Genomic DNA, 15,565 nt, shown 5'->3' on the forward strand with positions numbered 1-15,565 from the left:
TGCACAGTTGCACTATTTGACCATGTAGTACACAGTTACAGAAGGGAATGATTTATAATCGCACTATCCGGTGTCACCCAGATGAGTATGGCTTCCTTTTTGAGTCTGGTTCCTCTCAAGGTTTCTTCCTTATATCATCTCAGGGAGTTTTTCTCACCACCGTCGCCTCTGGCTCACTCATTAGGGATAAACTTATACAGTAACAATTTATTTTGATTTAATGTAATTTGAATGTATTTATTTCTGTAAAGCTGCTTTGTGAAAATGTCCATTGTTAAAAGTGCTATACAAGTAAAATTGAATTTAATTGAATATGCATTTAAGTGACACCTACATATACAAATCACACAAGAGCCACACCTTCATCACATGAATTAATTTGATCAAGAATCAAATATTTTTATGGCCAATGGAATAACTGAGTTCCAAAATGTCTTGGTTATTTCAAGTGGCATCCTAAAGTGAGAACAACAACAATAATAATAATAATAATAATAATCATAATAATAATAATAATATAAAAATTTATTTTATATAGCACCTTTAAAACAGCCTCTCAAGGTGCTTTACATAGGAAAAGAAAATAGAAACAGAAGTACAAAGCATAAAACATAATATATAAGCCTGTATCACAGACAGCTAATAATAAAATACAATTCAATAATAATAACAATAATAGTAATAATAGTTAAAAAAAAAAGTCATCAAGTAAAAGCTATCCAGCCAGAGGGCAATAACTCAAACTTCCCCTGCAAGGGGTGACCAGGACAGTAAGAATTGCATTGGCTTGCCTCACCATATGCCTCTAAAAGATGTCAGTAAACTTATCCTGGCCCACCCCTATAACTTTCCTGTCCACTTTCACAAAGTCATGTAATCTACTCTTGTTGGACAGATTGAGGCTGCCAAACATAACAACTATATAGAAATTTTAAGCTGATTCAATAAAACCCTTATAGAAGGAACATTAAAGCCTTAGATGTGCTACATCCACAGGATGCAATTAGTTTAGTTTTATGAGGAAAGTTTCCTTTCCTGATCTTGTTGACAGTTATATATTCACTATTTTTCAGGGTCGTACTCTAAATTGACTGTCCAATATATCTTAGAGGAAAAACAATGTTAGAAGATTTTGAAATGATTTTGATTGGATGGAATTCCAACAAAGTAACAAGAAATATTTAGTTTACTCAAAAAAATAAAAAATAATAACTAACAACTAAATCATATGTCAGAAATACTTTATTTGGATAGTTCAGTCATCAATAGACTGTCATCCAGCAGCCTATCAACTGATTTTTATCTATGTTTTTAGTACCACGTCATAAACTGTATCACTAGAGACCACATTAACTGAATTTGAATAGGACTATGATGACTCTATGACTCGCACATAGAGATATACAACATGTTACTGCTACATGTGAACACATTACTGTTACTACATGTACTATAATATTGTTTTGCACAAGTCAACATTGCACACTCACACATACAGATGTACATAGTCTGTATTTCTATATACATAATCTATATTTCTACTTCTGCAACATAGCTACACTTTATCATGTTTGTTTGTATGTATGTGCGTTTTTATTTTTTACATAGTTTGCATTTGTCTTGGCATTCAATGTGGACAGCAAAGAAAGAATTTTATTGTACAGGGAAACTTGTTTTTCCTCACTGTGCACATGACAATAAACGCTTTGAATTTGAATTTGAATGATGAGTTGATAAGACAGAGAAGTTGATAGAATCAAAATACTCTTTACTCCATAATCATGTTGGTGAACTTGGTTTCAGCTGTGTGTGTGTGTATGTGCAAATCAACAATAAATGGCAATCTTTAAAGTGAAAAACCAGACAATAAATACAAAAAGACAATAAATTAAAATAAGTAGTGAACAGATATTTGATTGTATGATTATAATTTTCTGTTTTCTGATGTGACAAAGGTTGGTAGAACAGAGTGAAGATGTTTAAAATGTGCAAGCTATATTTAGTGCAACAATGTTCTAATGACAGACCTGACAAAATACAGCAGTGAATGTAATACAGTGAGGAGTTGAGTTCTATGATGGCTGGAACAAAGACAATGTTCCTAAAGTGGATTGCTTTGGTTCTGTATTGTTTGCCAGACAGAAGTGGTTGAATATGACGTAGACTGAGTGGGAGGGGTTGCAGGTGATTTTTGTAGCTCCTTTCCTGAAGTATATAGAATGAACAGAAGGTAGATGTTTTTGAGACATTGATTACAATCCGCTGAAGTCTTCTCATCAGAGAGTCTGTGTTGCCCTCCCAGATGGACAGAACACTTTAAATAATTACTGAGTAGAACTGCGCTAGCAGCTTCTTGCGCAACTGTACCTCTTCAGTTGGCTGAGGAAATAAAATCTATGTTGTGCCTTCTTGACAACATGGCTAGTCTTCAAATCCCATTTAACAGAGTTTCTGTTTCTTATGTGTGTTCTAAGAAATTTACAAGAGTCTCTGATAGTTATTGTAGTGAATAGTCTATAGATAGTGTATAGAATATAACGTGGACAACCCTAACAAAGTGAAAGAAAGATGGTACAAGGTGAGTAAAGTATAGAATATTTACTAAAAATAGTAAAACAACCACAAACTTTTGACAGTTTGTTTAAAATGAATTAATAGGCTGGTTAATGGCAGACATCTGACAGTGTGTAGCGTTACCTAAATCTCATACGTACATAATGAACTACTTGATAAAATGATTTTAATTGATAAAAAAGGTACATGGGGACGAAAATAAAATTGTATTGTACCAATTGTAATTGGTTTTGTAACTAGTTAAGTAAAAAACTTCATTTTATTCCAATGCTGCACACATCTGTGACAGTATTTTTAGATTGTATATTTTATATGTAATATATTTCTGTTGTATTTTATATGGAGTAATGGAAATATTGAATTATAATGAACAGTAAAATTGGGAGTATGAATAATGCAGTATAAAATGCAATCCATTAATGCACATTTGTAACAGTTATACACATTGTACATGAAACTCATATCACTGTTAATCTGAGTCTGTTTGGAAATCAAGTATAAGTCAAGTAATGCTTATATAATTTCAGAAGTGAATACAGCATTAAACCTGTTCTTTTAATGTGTCTGCTAATGTGGTAAACTGATGAAAGCGTGTTTTTACGTAATTCTTTTTGTGATAATCCTCTCTGTCTGATTGAACACCCATTATTGTTTAGGTGAGTAAATATAGCCTTTTGTCACAGCATGCACATGCAAAAGGGGGATAGGCCACTGGAGTTACACCTATAACCACTCCTTATAATTTCAGTTTACCTTTTGGTGAAATCATCTTCCACAACAGATCCTCTTGCCATTTAGACAACAAATCGCTGAGAGAATTACAAGGAACAGATTATCATTTGAAATTAGCTGGTTATGACTTTGAAGAATAAAATAAGGTAATAAAATATCTTTTGCATTTTTATTACTTTCACTTTAGCCTTTTTATTAATTCATTTGCCCTTTATTTGCACACATGTATTGCTAAAACTACTGATTATACACAGCAAAATGTGAAAGTTTCTGCACTATTCTGCTTCAAATACCATTTCACCATTTGGAAAATATATTTTAGAAACAAATTAATGGTTGTATTTATTTACTTATTTATTTATTTATTTATTTTTGGTAAAATGATGCCACAATGAAAATCAGCTGTTGTTGATTATATATATACAGTACTGTGCAAAAGTCTTAGGCACCCTCTTTTCATTTAGTACAAACTTTGTTATAGATGTTTATTTTCTGACTTCTACATTATTGATTCAGTACAGAAACATTATAGTTTTCCAAACATTAGTTTTCCAGCACAAAATGAAACGTTACAGAAATATGTTTGTATGTCAGTAAAGAAAGCAGCAGATTCCATAAGAGACACTTTTCAGATAAAAACATAATGAAGGCTGCTGGGTTTCGCTGCAGAAATAAGAAGCGAGTCGACAGTCAAAGTCTCCAGAAGAACTGTGGCTGCTTCTGCAAGATGCTCAGTAACACTTCCAGCTCATTTCCTTATAAAACTGCACACACTGCACCTCAGATACTGCTTTATTTTATTTAAAGTGAAGGATCATCACATTAAATATTGACTTTGTTTCATTTATTACTGTTTACTGCCCTTTATAGGATTTTTTTTAATGTAGAAACATTTACTCTACAGCATTTCTATGCATGTGTCTTTTGCACAATAAACTTTTGCATAATACTGTATATATATATATATATATCACGAACAAGAATATCACAAGAATATCACAAACCACAATGAAAGGTTAATATAGAGAAAGAAACGTAAGTAAAGAAAGTCCAATAATTTACCCATGTTTGTTTGTTTGTTTGTTTGTTTATTATTGTTCTTGTTTTGTAGAGTTGATAGATAATTGCAGCAATATTGGAAAAAAAAATCTAACACATCTAAAAAAAACCCTTAAACTCAGATTTGATCTTATGGAATGTCAACAGGTTTGCTTTTTCTAAAAATAATGGCACCAGTAACACTACTCATCTCACAATATGTAAGTAAACTTTAAACCTTTTAATTTTAAAATGGACTGTGGGTTTATCCTATATTTGACAACATAAGAGGAAAATACTATTAAAATATAGTTTATATACTTTTTTTGCACAAAAAAACATTTACATGTATATAATTCTTTTATTTTAGACACTTACATTTTCTCTCTTATCAAAGACATTGTTTTTGCCTGGTAAAATGTAATTAATTAATGTAATTAATTTAATTAAATAGGTATAGGTATTTATTTAATCAGTTTTTTTTTCACAGAGAATATTTGTCTCATTGTCCTGTTAATGTTTTTCATCTTCTAGTAATGACCACTAGAGGGCGCCAAAGCTCAATTTAGTTTACCTTTTAGTTTTGATCTGATCATATATATATCGTATACATATACACACTGTATGTATGCACCACTAAACTCAAGAATATGAAGGTGATGAATTGCCAAAGGCTGACTGCAGGAGAAAAAAAAATAAACCACAGATCTGATTTTACAAGATAACGTCATTTTCTCCTTACTACTAGAATACTATTTTGATTGATATGGCAGTGAAACTGTCATAAAGGTATTTTATGGCAACATTATTAAATATCTAGATTGGTTGACAATTTGTGTCATCATCATGCCTTCTGCTTTTACCCAAAATACAAGAGCTTGTGAACTTTTTCCAATTACAATCAAGCCACATTTCTGTACTGTCCAGTCTAATTCATGTTTTTTTTTTAACTTCTTAACATCACATCAGATACCAGAATATCAGCATGACCAAAAACAACATAAAAGCATGGAGTAGGAGCATACCTGGCCGCTGTACCTGCTGTTTGTTTTAAAACTCTTCTGTTTTTATCACTGTTATCAGCATCAAATATATTAAACATTTGTTGTTCATTATCCTTATGTAAAATATAAGCACAACAAATTCTCTGAATAAAAACTCACTGAAACATACTTCACACAGAAACATAATAAAATGATGTATAAGAAGGGCCAGTGAATCTATATTATCAGAAACATGCTTGTAAGAGATTGAAATAGAAACAAGAAAAGTTTTTAATTTGTCATTTATCATATGATACAATTTTTATCATGGGATAATATAAATGTTATCAATTGTGAGGTTTAGGCCTTCCTGAATTTCAGTCTTTTTTTTTTTTGAAAGATAAAATAATTTAATTCATGTTACTACATTAAAATAATAACAATATACTGTATTTGTAACAGTGTGTCTATGGTTGGTATTTAGCGGGACCAGAAGCCAAACGTAAGTAGGGCTGCCAAAATCTATTTCCTTATTGTCTGAGTATTGAGTATTGTCTGCATGCAAGGTGAATTTAGAAATTTGGAAAAATGCAAATGTAAAAATATAAAAGAATTTTTTGCCGTAAAATATTTGAATAATCTCTGATACATGATGCCTTGACTTCAGGCCAACAATCACTGAATCCACAATACAGCAATCAACAGAATCAACAGCAGAATCATCGGCATCTACCGGGACTCTGGTTCCAAGCACTACATTTGAAGCATCACCAACAACAGAGAACATACAAACAAGTACACCTACAAATCTACCATCAAAAACAACAGAACCAACCACTACCGCTGAATCCAAAGCACAATCTATAACAACCACAGAAGCAACAGCAGCAGAAACAACTGCATCTATAACTGCTCAAGATCCAAGCACTATGACTGAAATAACTACACAGGAAACTCTAGTAAATACACCTATAACTGTGTCATCACCATCTACAACACCAATGACAGAGCTGACTGCTATCACTTTATCCACAACACAGCCTACATCAAGCAAAGAATCAACAACAGCAGAAACAACTGCATCTACAGATATTCCAGCTCCAAGCAGTACAAGTGAAGCACCACAAACTAATAAGGAAACAACCACAATAGTACCATCAACTACAATACCAACAACGGAACCAACCATTACCAATGAATTCACAACACCGGCTACAGCAACCACAGAACAACCAAGAGCAGAAACAACTGCATCTACAACTACTCCAGCTCTAAGCACCACAGCTGAAACATCAACAACTACATGTACAACTGTCCCAACAACAATTACAACACAAATAATGGAAGTGACCACTAATGAATCCACAACACAGGCTGAAACAATCACAGCACCAACAATAGAAACAATTGCAGTTACAACTACTCCAGCTCCAAGCACTAAATTTGACACACAAACAACTACAGAGGAAACAACCATACCTACAACTATACCATCATCTATAACACCAACACCAACCATCACTACTGAAGCCACAAAACAGGCTAAAACAACCATAGAACCAACAACAACAGGAACAACTCCATACACAACTATTCCAGCTTCAAGCACTATAACTGTAGCATCAACAGCAGAATCAACTAGATTAACAACCACCATTGCTACAAGCAGCACAGCAGAATCACCAACAACTACAGAGGAAACTCCATCAACTACATCTACAACTGGGCTAGCAACAACCCTAACAAAGGAAGTAACCACTACCACTGAATCCACAACACAGGCTACAACAAAAATAACAACAGAAGGAACAATTGCATCTACAACTACTCTGGCTTCAAGTGATGCAACTGAAACATCAACAACTAGAGAAGAAATCCCAACAACTGCACCCACAACTGTCCCAACAACAATTATAACACAAATATCTGAACTGACCACAAGTGAGTCTACAGCACAGACTGCAACAACCACAGAACCAATAACAGCAGAATCAGTGGGATTAAAAACTACCATAGCTCCAAGCACAACTAAAAAATTAACAACTGCAGAGGAAAATCAATTATCTACACCTACATCTCTACCACAAACTACAACAATGACAACAGAAGTAACCACCACAACTGTACCAACAACAAATACAGCAACAACAATTGAATTTACCACTACCATTTTATCCACAACATGGTCTATAACAACCTCAGAATCAACTACAGCAGAATCAACAGTATCTACAACTACACTGGTTCAAAGCACTACAACTAATACATCAGCAACTACAGAGGGGACACCGACATCTACAGCTACAACTGTACCAATAACAGAAATGACCACTACCAATGAATCCAGAACACAGGCTGCAACAAGCACAGAACAATCAACAGCAGAATCAACACCAGCAGAATCAACTAGATTAACAACTACCTTAGCTCCAAGCACCACAACTGAAGGATCATCAACTAGAGAAGAAACTCCATTAACTACACCTATAACTGTACCACCATCTGCAATACTAACAACAGAAGAATCAACAACAGCAGAATCAACTGGATTAACAACTACCTTAGCTCTAAGAACAATTGAAGCACCAATGACTACAGAGGAAACTGCATCAACTACACCTACAACTGTGCCACCAACTCCAACCAAAACAATGGAGGTGACCATTACCACTGAATCCACAACACAGGTTACAATAACCACAGAACCAACAACAGAAGAATCATCTGGATTAACAACTACATTAGCTCCAAGCACCACAAGGGAAGCATCAGCAGCAACAGAGGAAATGCTATCAACTACAGCAACAACAGCAGAATCAACAGCATTTACAAATAGTCTGTTTCCAAGCACTACAACTGAAGCATTAATGACTACAGAGGAGAGCCCATCAACTATACCTACAACTGTACCAACAACAATTACAATACTCACAACTGAATTGCCCACTACCACTTTATCCACAACATGGGCTACAGTAACCACAGAACCAACAACAGCAGAACCAACTGCATTTATAACTACACTGATACAAAGTACAGCACCACAAACTACAATACTAACAACAGAAGTGACCACTACCACTGAATCCACAACACAGGCTACAATAAACACAGAACCAACAACAGTAAAATCATCGGGATTAACAATTACATTAGCTCTAAGCACCACAAGGGAATCATCAACAACTACAGAGGAAACTCCATCAACTACACCCACAACTCTCCAACCAACTACAATACTAACACCAGAAGTGACTCATACAACATCCACAACACGGGCTGCAACCATCACACAACATACAGCAGAATCAACAACAGCAGAATCAGCTGGATTATCAACTACCTTATCTCTAAGAACAACTACAGAGGAAACTCCATCGACTACACCTACAACTGTGCCACACATTACAACTCAAACAATGGAGGTGACCACTACCACTGAATCCACAACACAGGCTACAACAACCACAGAATCAACAAAAGAAGTATCCACAACAGGAGAATCAACAGGATTAACAACTACCTTAGCTCCAAGCATCACAACTGAATCAACAACTACAGAGGAATGTCAATCAACTATACTGATAACTGTGCCACAAACTACAACTAAATTAATGGAAACAACCTCTATTCCTCAATCCACATCACAGGCTTCAATAACTATAGAACCAACAACAGAACAATCAGCTGCATCTATAACTATTTGGGGTTCAAGCACTACACCTAAAGCATCCACAACTACAGAGGGGCCACCAGCAATTATAACAACAGCAGAAGTAACCACTATCACGGAAACTACAACACGAGCTACACCTACAGAATCAACAACAGCAGCATCCACAACAACAGAATCAACTGGATTAACAACCATCATAGCTCCAAACACAACTGAGGAAACTCCATCAACTACACCTCCAACTGTGCCACCAACTACAAGTCTAATAATGGATGTGACCACTACCAGTGAATCCACAGAAGAATCAACAACAGCAGAATCAACTGGATTAACAACTACCTTAGCTCTAAGAACAATTGAAGCACCAATGACTACAGAGGAAACTGCATCAACTACACCTACAACTGTGCCACCAACTCCAACCAAAACAATGGAGGTGACCACTACCACTGAATCCACAACACAGGCTACGACAACCACAGAATCAACAACAGAAGTATCCACAACAGCAGAATCAACAGGATTAACAACTACCTTAGCTCCAAGCATCACAACTGAATCAACAACTACAGAGGAATCTCAATCAACTATACTGATAACTGTGCCACAAACTACAACTAAATTAATGGAAACAACCTCTATTCCTCAATCCACACCACAGGCTTCAATAACTATAGAACAAACAACAGAACAATCAGCTGCATCTATAACTATTTGGGGTTCAAGCACTACACCTGAAGCACCAACAACTACACCAACAACAGAAATAACCACTATCACTGAATCCACAACACAGGCTACAACAACCACAGAATCAACAACAGCAGCATCCACAACAGCATTTTCCACAACAGTAGAATCAACTGGATTAACAACCATCATAGCTCCAAACACAACTGAGGAAACTCCATCAACTACACCTACAACTGTGCCACCAACTACAAGTCTAATAATGGATTTGACCACTACCAGTGAATCCACAGAAGAATCAACAACAGCAGAATCAACTGGATTAACAACTACCTTAGCTCTAAGAACAATTGAAGCACCAATGACTACAGAGGAAACTGCATCAACTACACCTACAACTGTGCCACCAACTCCAACCAAAACAATGGAGGTGACCATTACCACTGAATCCACAACACAGGCTACGACAACCACAGAATCAACAACAGAAGTATCCACAACAGCAGAATCAACTGGATTAACAACTACCTTGGCTCCAAGCATCACAACTGAATCAACAACTACAGAGGAATCTCAATCAACTATACTGATAACTGTGCCACAAACTACAACTAAATTAATGGAAACAACCTCTATTCCTCAATCCACACCACAGGCTTCAATAACTATAGAACAAACAACAGAACAATCAGCTGCATCTATAACTATTTGGGGTTCAAGCACTACACCTGAAGCACCAACAACTACACCAACAACAGAAATAACCACTATCACTGAATCCACAACACAGGCTACAACAACCACAGAATCAGCAACAGCAGCATCCACAACAGCATTTTCCACAACAGTAGAATCAACTGGATTAACAACCATCATAGCTCCAAACACAACTGAGGAAACTCCATCAACTACACCTACAACTGTGCCACCAACTACAAGTCTAATAATGGATTTGACCACTACCAGTGAATCCACAGAAGAATCAACAACAGCAGAATCAACTGGATTAACAACTACCTTAGCTCTAAGAACAATTGAAGCACCAATGACTACAGAGGAAACTGCATCAACTACACCTACAACTGTGCCACCAACTCCAACCAAAACAATGGAGGTGACCATTACCACTGAATCCACAACACAGGCTACGACAACCACAGAATCAACAACAGAAGTATCCACAACAGCAGAATCAACTGGATTAACAACTACCTTGGCTCCAAGCATCACAACTGAATCAACAACTACAGAGGAATCTCAATCAACTATACTGATAACTGTGCCACAAACTACAACTAAATTAATGGAAACAACCTCTATTCCTCAATCCACACCACAGGCTTCAATAACTATAGAACAAACAACAGAACAATCAGCTGCATCTATAACTATTTGGGGTTCAAGCACTACACCTGAAGCACCAACAACTACACCAACAACAGAAATAACCACTATCACTGAATCCACAACACAGGCTACAACAACCACAGAATCAGCAACAGCAGCATCCACAACAGCATTTTCCACAACAGTAGAATCAACTGGATTAACAACCATCATAGCTCCAAACACAACTGAGGAAACTCCATCGACTACACCTACAACTGTGCCACCAACTACAAGTCTAATAATGGAAGTGACCACTACCAGTGAATCCACAGAACAATCGACAACAGCAGAAACACCTGAATTAACAACTATCTTAGCTCCAAGTACAACTGAAGCACCAATGACTACAGAGGAAACTCCATCAACTACACCTACAATTGTGCTACAAACTCCAACCAAAACAATGGAAGTGACAACTACCACTGAATCCACATCACAGGCTACAATGAATATGGAACAAGCAATGGCACAAACAGCTGCATCTATAACTATTTGGGGTTCAAGCACTACACCTGAAGCATCAACAACTACAGAGGGGACACCAACAATTATAAAAACAACAGAAGTAACCACTATCACTGAAACTACAACACGAGCTACACCTACAGAATCAACAACAGCAGCATCCACAACAACAGAATCAACTGGATTAACAACCATCATAGCTCCAAACACAACTGAGGAAACTCCATCAACTACACCTACGACTGTGCCACCAACTACAAGTCTAATAATGGATGTAACCACTTCCAGTGAATCCACAGAAGAATCAACAACAGCAGAATCAACTGGATTAACAACTACCTTAGCTCTAAGAACAATTGAAGCACCAATGACTACAGAGGAAACTGCATCAACTACACCTACAACTGTGCCACCAACTCCAACCAAAACAATGGAGGTGACCACTACCACTGAATCCACAACACAGGCTACGACAACCACAGAATCAACAACAGAAGTATCTACAACAGCAGAATCAACTGGATTAACAACTACCTTAGCTCCAAGCATCACAACTGAATCAACAACTACAGAGGAATCTCAATCAACTATACTGATAACTGTGCCACAAACTACAACTAAATTAATGGAAACAATCTCTATTCCCCAATCCACATCACAGGCTACAATAACTATGGAACAAACAACAGCACAATTAGCTGCATCTATAACTATTTTGGGTTCAGGCACTACACCTGAAGCATCAACAACTACAGAGGGGCCACTAACAACTATACCAACAACTGTACCAACAGCAGAAGTCACCACTGAACCCACAACACCGGCTACAACTACAGAATCAACAACAGCAGCATCCACAACAGCATTTTCCACAACAACGAAAGTGACTGGACTAACAACCATCATAGCCCCAAACACAACAGAAGAAATTCCATCAACTACACCTACAACTGTGCCACAAACTATAACCAAAACAATGGAAGTGACCACTAGCATTGAATCCATAAAACAGGCTACGGCAACCACAGAATCAACAACTGCAGAATCAACAACTACCTTAGCTCCAAGCACCAAGAATGAAGCATCAACATCTATAGAGGAAACTCCATCAACCACACCTACAACTCTGCCACCAACTGCAACTTTAAAAATGGAAGTGACCACTACCACTGAATCCACAATGGAGGTTACAACAACCACAGAACCAACAACAGCAGAATCAACAACAGAATCAACTATATTAACAACCATCATAGCTCCAACCACCACAACTAAAATACAAACAACTAAAGAGAAAACTCCATCAACTACTCCTACAACTGTACCACCATCTGTAACACTAACAACAGAAGTGACCACTTCTGCTGAGTCCACAGCACAGACTGCAACATCAACAGGCCAATTGACCAGTAAGACTGAATTCACATCAGAATCAACTGTAACCACAACTACTCCAACCCCCAGCACTGTGCTTGAAGAACAAACTGTGAAAGAAACTTCAACAATTCCACCTTCATTTGTAACACCAACAACTACACCAAACATAGAACAAGCCAGTACAATAGAATCCACAAAATCCACAGAAACAACAACAGGACTAATAAAAGCAGAATCAACTGGATTAGTAGGCAACTTACCTGCTACATCCATTACTACAGAGGAAACTCCATCAACTACACCTGCAACTCTGCCACCAACTACTACTCTGACAATGGAAGTGACCACAACCATTAAATCCACAACACAAGCTACAACAACAGAAGAACCAACAGCAGAATCAACTACATTATTGACAGCCATAGCTCCAAGCACGACATCTGAATCACCAACAACTACAGAGCAACCTCCATCAACTACACCTACAACTGTGCCACACACTACAACTCAAACAATGGAAGCAACCACTATAACTGAATTCACAACACAGGCTATAACACCCATAGAACTAACACCAAACATAACTAAAGTACCAACAACTACAGAGAAAAACCCATCAACTACATCTAAAACTGCACCACCAACTAAAACACTATCAGCAGAAGTGACCACTACCACTGAATCCACAACACAAACTGCAACAACAGCAGAACAATCTTCACTTGTAGCACCAACTATACCAACCACAGAACCATCCAGTACCACAGAATCCACAAAACAGGCTATACCAACCACAGAACAACCAAGCTCAGAAACAACTGCACCCACACCTACTGCAGCCCCCGGTACTGAAGCTGAAGAACAAACAACTACTAAAGAAACACCAACAACCATAGTGACCGCTATATTCACAACACAGCCTACACCAACAACACACCCAACAGATTCAACTGTATCTATAACTATTTCCACTCCAACCACCACAATGGAAGCACGAACAACTACAGAGAAAACTCCAGCAAATATACCTACAAATGTAACACTAATCACAACACCAACAACCAAAGTAACCACTGCCACTAAATTCACAACACAGTCTACAACAACCACAGAACAAACAAGAGTAACTGCTCTGTTTCCAGGCACTAACACTGAAGAGCCAACAACCACAAAGGAAGCTCATAGAACATATACAACTGTACCACCAGCAATTATGACACCTAGAACAGAAGTAGCCACTACCACTGAGCCCGCAACACCGGTTGCAACAACCACAGAGCCAACAACAGCAGTACCAAGTGCATCTACAACTAGTATAGCTCCAAGCAGTACAAATGAACCACCAACAACTCAATCTTCAACTACACCAATGATCAAACTGATCACTATCTCTGCATCCACTCTTGAGCCCACATCGACAACAGAAACGACAACAACAGCATCAACTACATCTTCGTTTTCTCTGCCTCCAAGGACTACAACTGGAGCACCAACAACAAAACCGGGGACCCTAACAACTACATTCACAACTGTACCATCACTAACAACAGCAAAAACAACTGTTTCTCCAAATCCAAGCACTTTAATAGAAACACTAGCAACTACACCTACAGCTTTATCACCATTTACAATATCTAACACTGAAAATCCCTCTAGCTCTGAATCTACAACACAGATTGCAATAATCACAGGAGCAACAAAAGCAAAAACAACTGCATCAACAAATAATCCAGCTCCAAACACTAGAACTGAATCACCAACAACTACAGAGGAAACACCATCTACACCAACAACTGTACCACTAACAACTATAAAATCAACAACAGTAACGATGGGCGCTGTGTCCACAACACAGCATATAGCAACCACAGAAACAACACCTGCAACTACTCTGGGTCCAAACACTACATCTGAAGCACCCACAACTGCCGATGATACTCTAATAACTACATCCGCATACATAACACAAACAACTCTAGCAACAAAAACAGAATTGACTATTGCAATTTCATCCTCTGCTCAGCCAATTGAACTATCAACACTATATTCAAATGTTTCACAAACCTCTGTAACTCCAAGTATTTCAAGTGAAACAGCAAATGCAGAACCTCCTTTTTTACCTTTTACAGTGGGTCAAGGTAATAGAAATTTAACAACAAATACAACTTTTGTCACTCTAAGTACTGCAGCTTTCAGCTCCACAACATTAGTACCAGCAACTCCAGTGTCAATTCTATCAATTACACCAATATCACCAGCATCTACAACACCCAAGGAAGATTTGACCACTGCCACTGGTTCCAAACAACAGCCTTCCACACTTACAAGAAATGCAAATACATCTGCTTCCCCAAGTTCACAAATTACAAGGACTATAACTGAAGAAATAACTCTAACAAATTCACCTAAAATTGAAATAAATACAACTGAAGCAAATGCAACTGAGGACACTGCAATTTCAGCCACAACTGTAACTACATTAACTATATCTGCCATTTCAACAAATACTACAACTGCAGAATCAACAATTTATACAAGTTCACCCAACCTTGCAACTTGTACAGTACCTCTTTCCATAATGTATGTTAAATTCTTATATGACTATATAAATAAAGAAGGAAATATTCAAAATCAAATGAAA

General features: G+C 37.1%; 2 protein-coding genes across 2 annotated transcripts in view; both read left to right on the top strand.

The window, feature by feature from the left end:
- The first annotated feature begins 3,354 nt into the window (after positions 1-3,354).
- LOC128317998 (mucin-2-like) lies at positions 3,355-10,425 on the top strand. The gene is made up of 5 exons (XM_053232329.1): positions 3,355-3,452; positions 4,513-4,565; positions 5,790-5,829; positions 5,995-10,183; positions 10,414-10,425. Exons 1-5 carry the CDS (start codon positions 3,430-3,432, stop codon positions 10,423-10,425), a joined length of 4,317 nt encoding a protein of 1,438 aa, XP_053088304.1. The 5' UTR covers positions 3,355-3,429.
- A 333-nt stretch (positions 10,426-10,758) lies between these two features.
- LOC117596910 (serine-rich adhesin for platelets-like) overlaps positions 10,759-15,565 on the top strand; it is a 34,716-nt gene continuing 29,909 nt past the window's right edge. Inside the window, exon 1 of the mRNA XM_053232330.1 lies at positions 10,759-15,504. Within this exon, the coding sequence (XP_053088305.1) occupies positions 10,802-15,504 (4,703 nt within the window). The 5' untranslated portion in view covers positions 10,759-10,801. The remainder of the gene's footprint in view (positions 15,505-15,565) is intronic.

This window comes from Pangasianodon hypophthalmus, chromosome 3, assembly GCF_027358585.1.
Source record: "Pangasianodon hypophthalmus isolate fPanHyp1 chromosome 3, fPanHyp1.pri, whole genome shotgun sequence".
Classification (NCBI taxonomy): Eukaryota; Metazoa; Chordata; class Actinopteri; order Siluriformes; family Pangasiidae; genus Pangasianodon; species Pangasianodon hypophthalmus.

Excerpts from the sequence above, each read along its gene's own strand:
- LOC128317998 (XM_053232329.1), top strand. The coding sequence starts at position 3,430 with ATGACTTTGAAGAATAAAATAAG. Across the intron at positions 4,566-5,789 it reads CACTACTCATCTCACAATAT|TGTGTCTATGGTTGGTATTT; the intron begins GTAAGTAAACTT and ends TATTTGTAACAG. Across the intron at positions 5,830-5,994 it reads AGCGGGACCAGAAGCCAAAC|GCCAACAATCACTGAATCCA; the intron begins GTAAGTAGGGCT and ends CCTTGACTTCAG.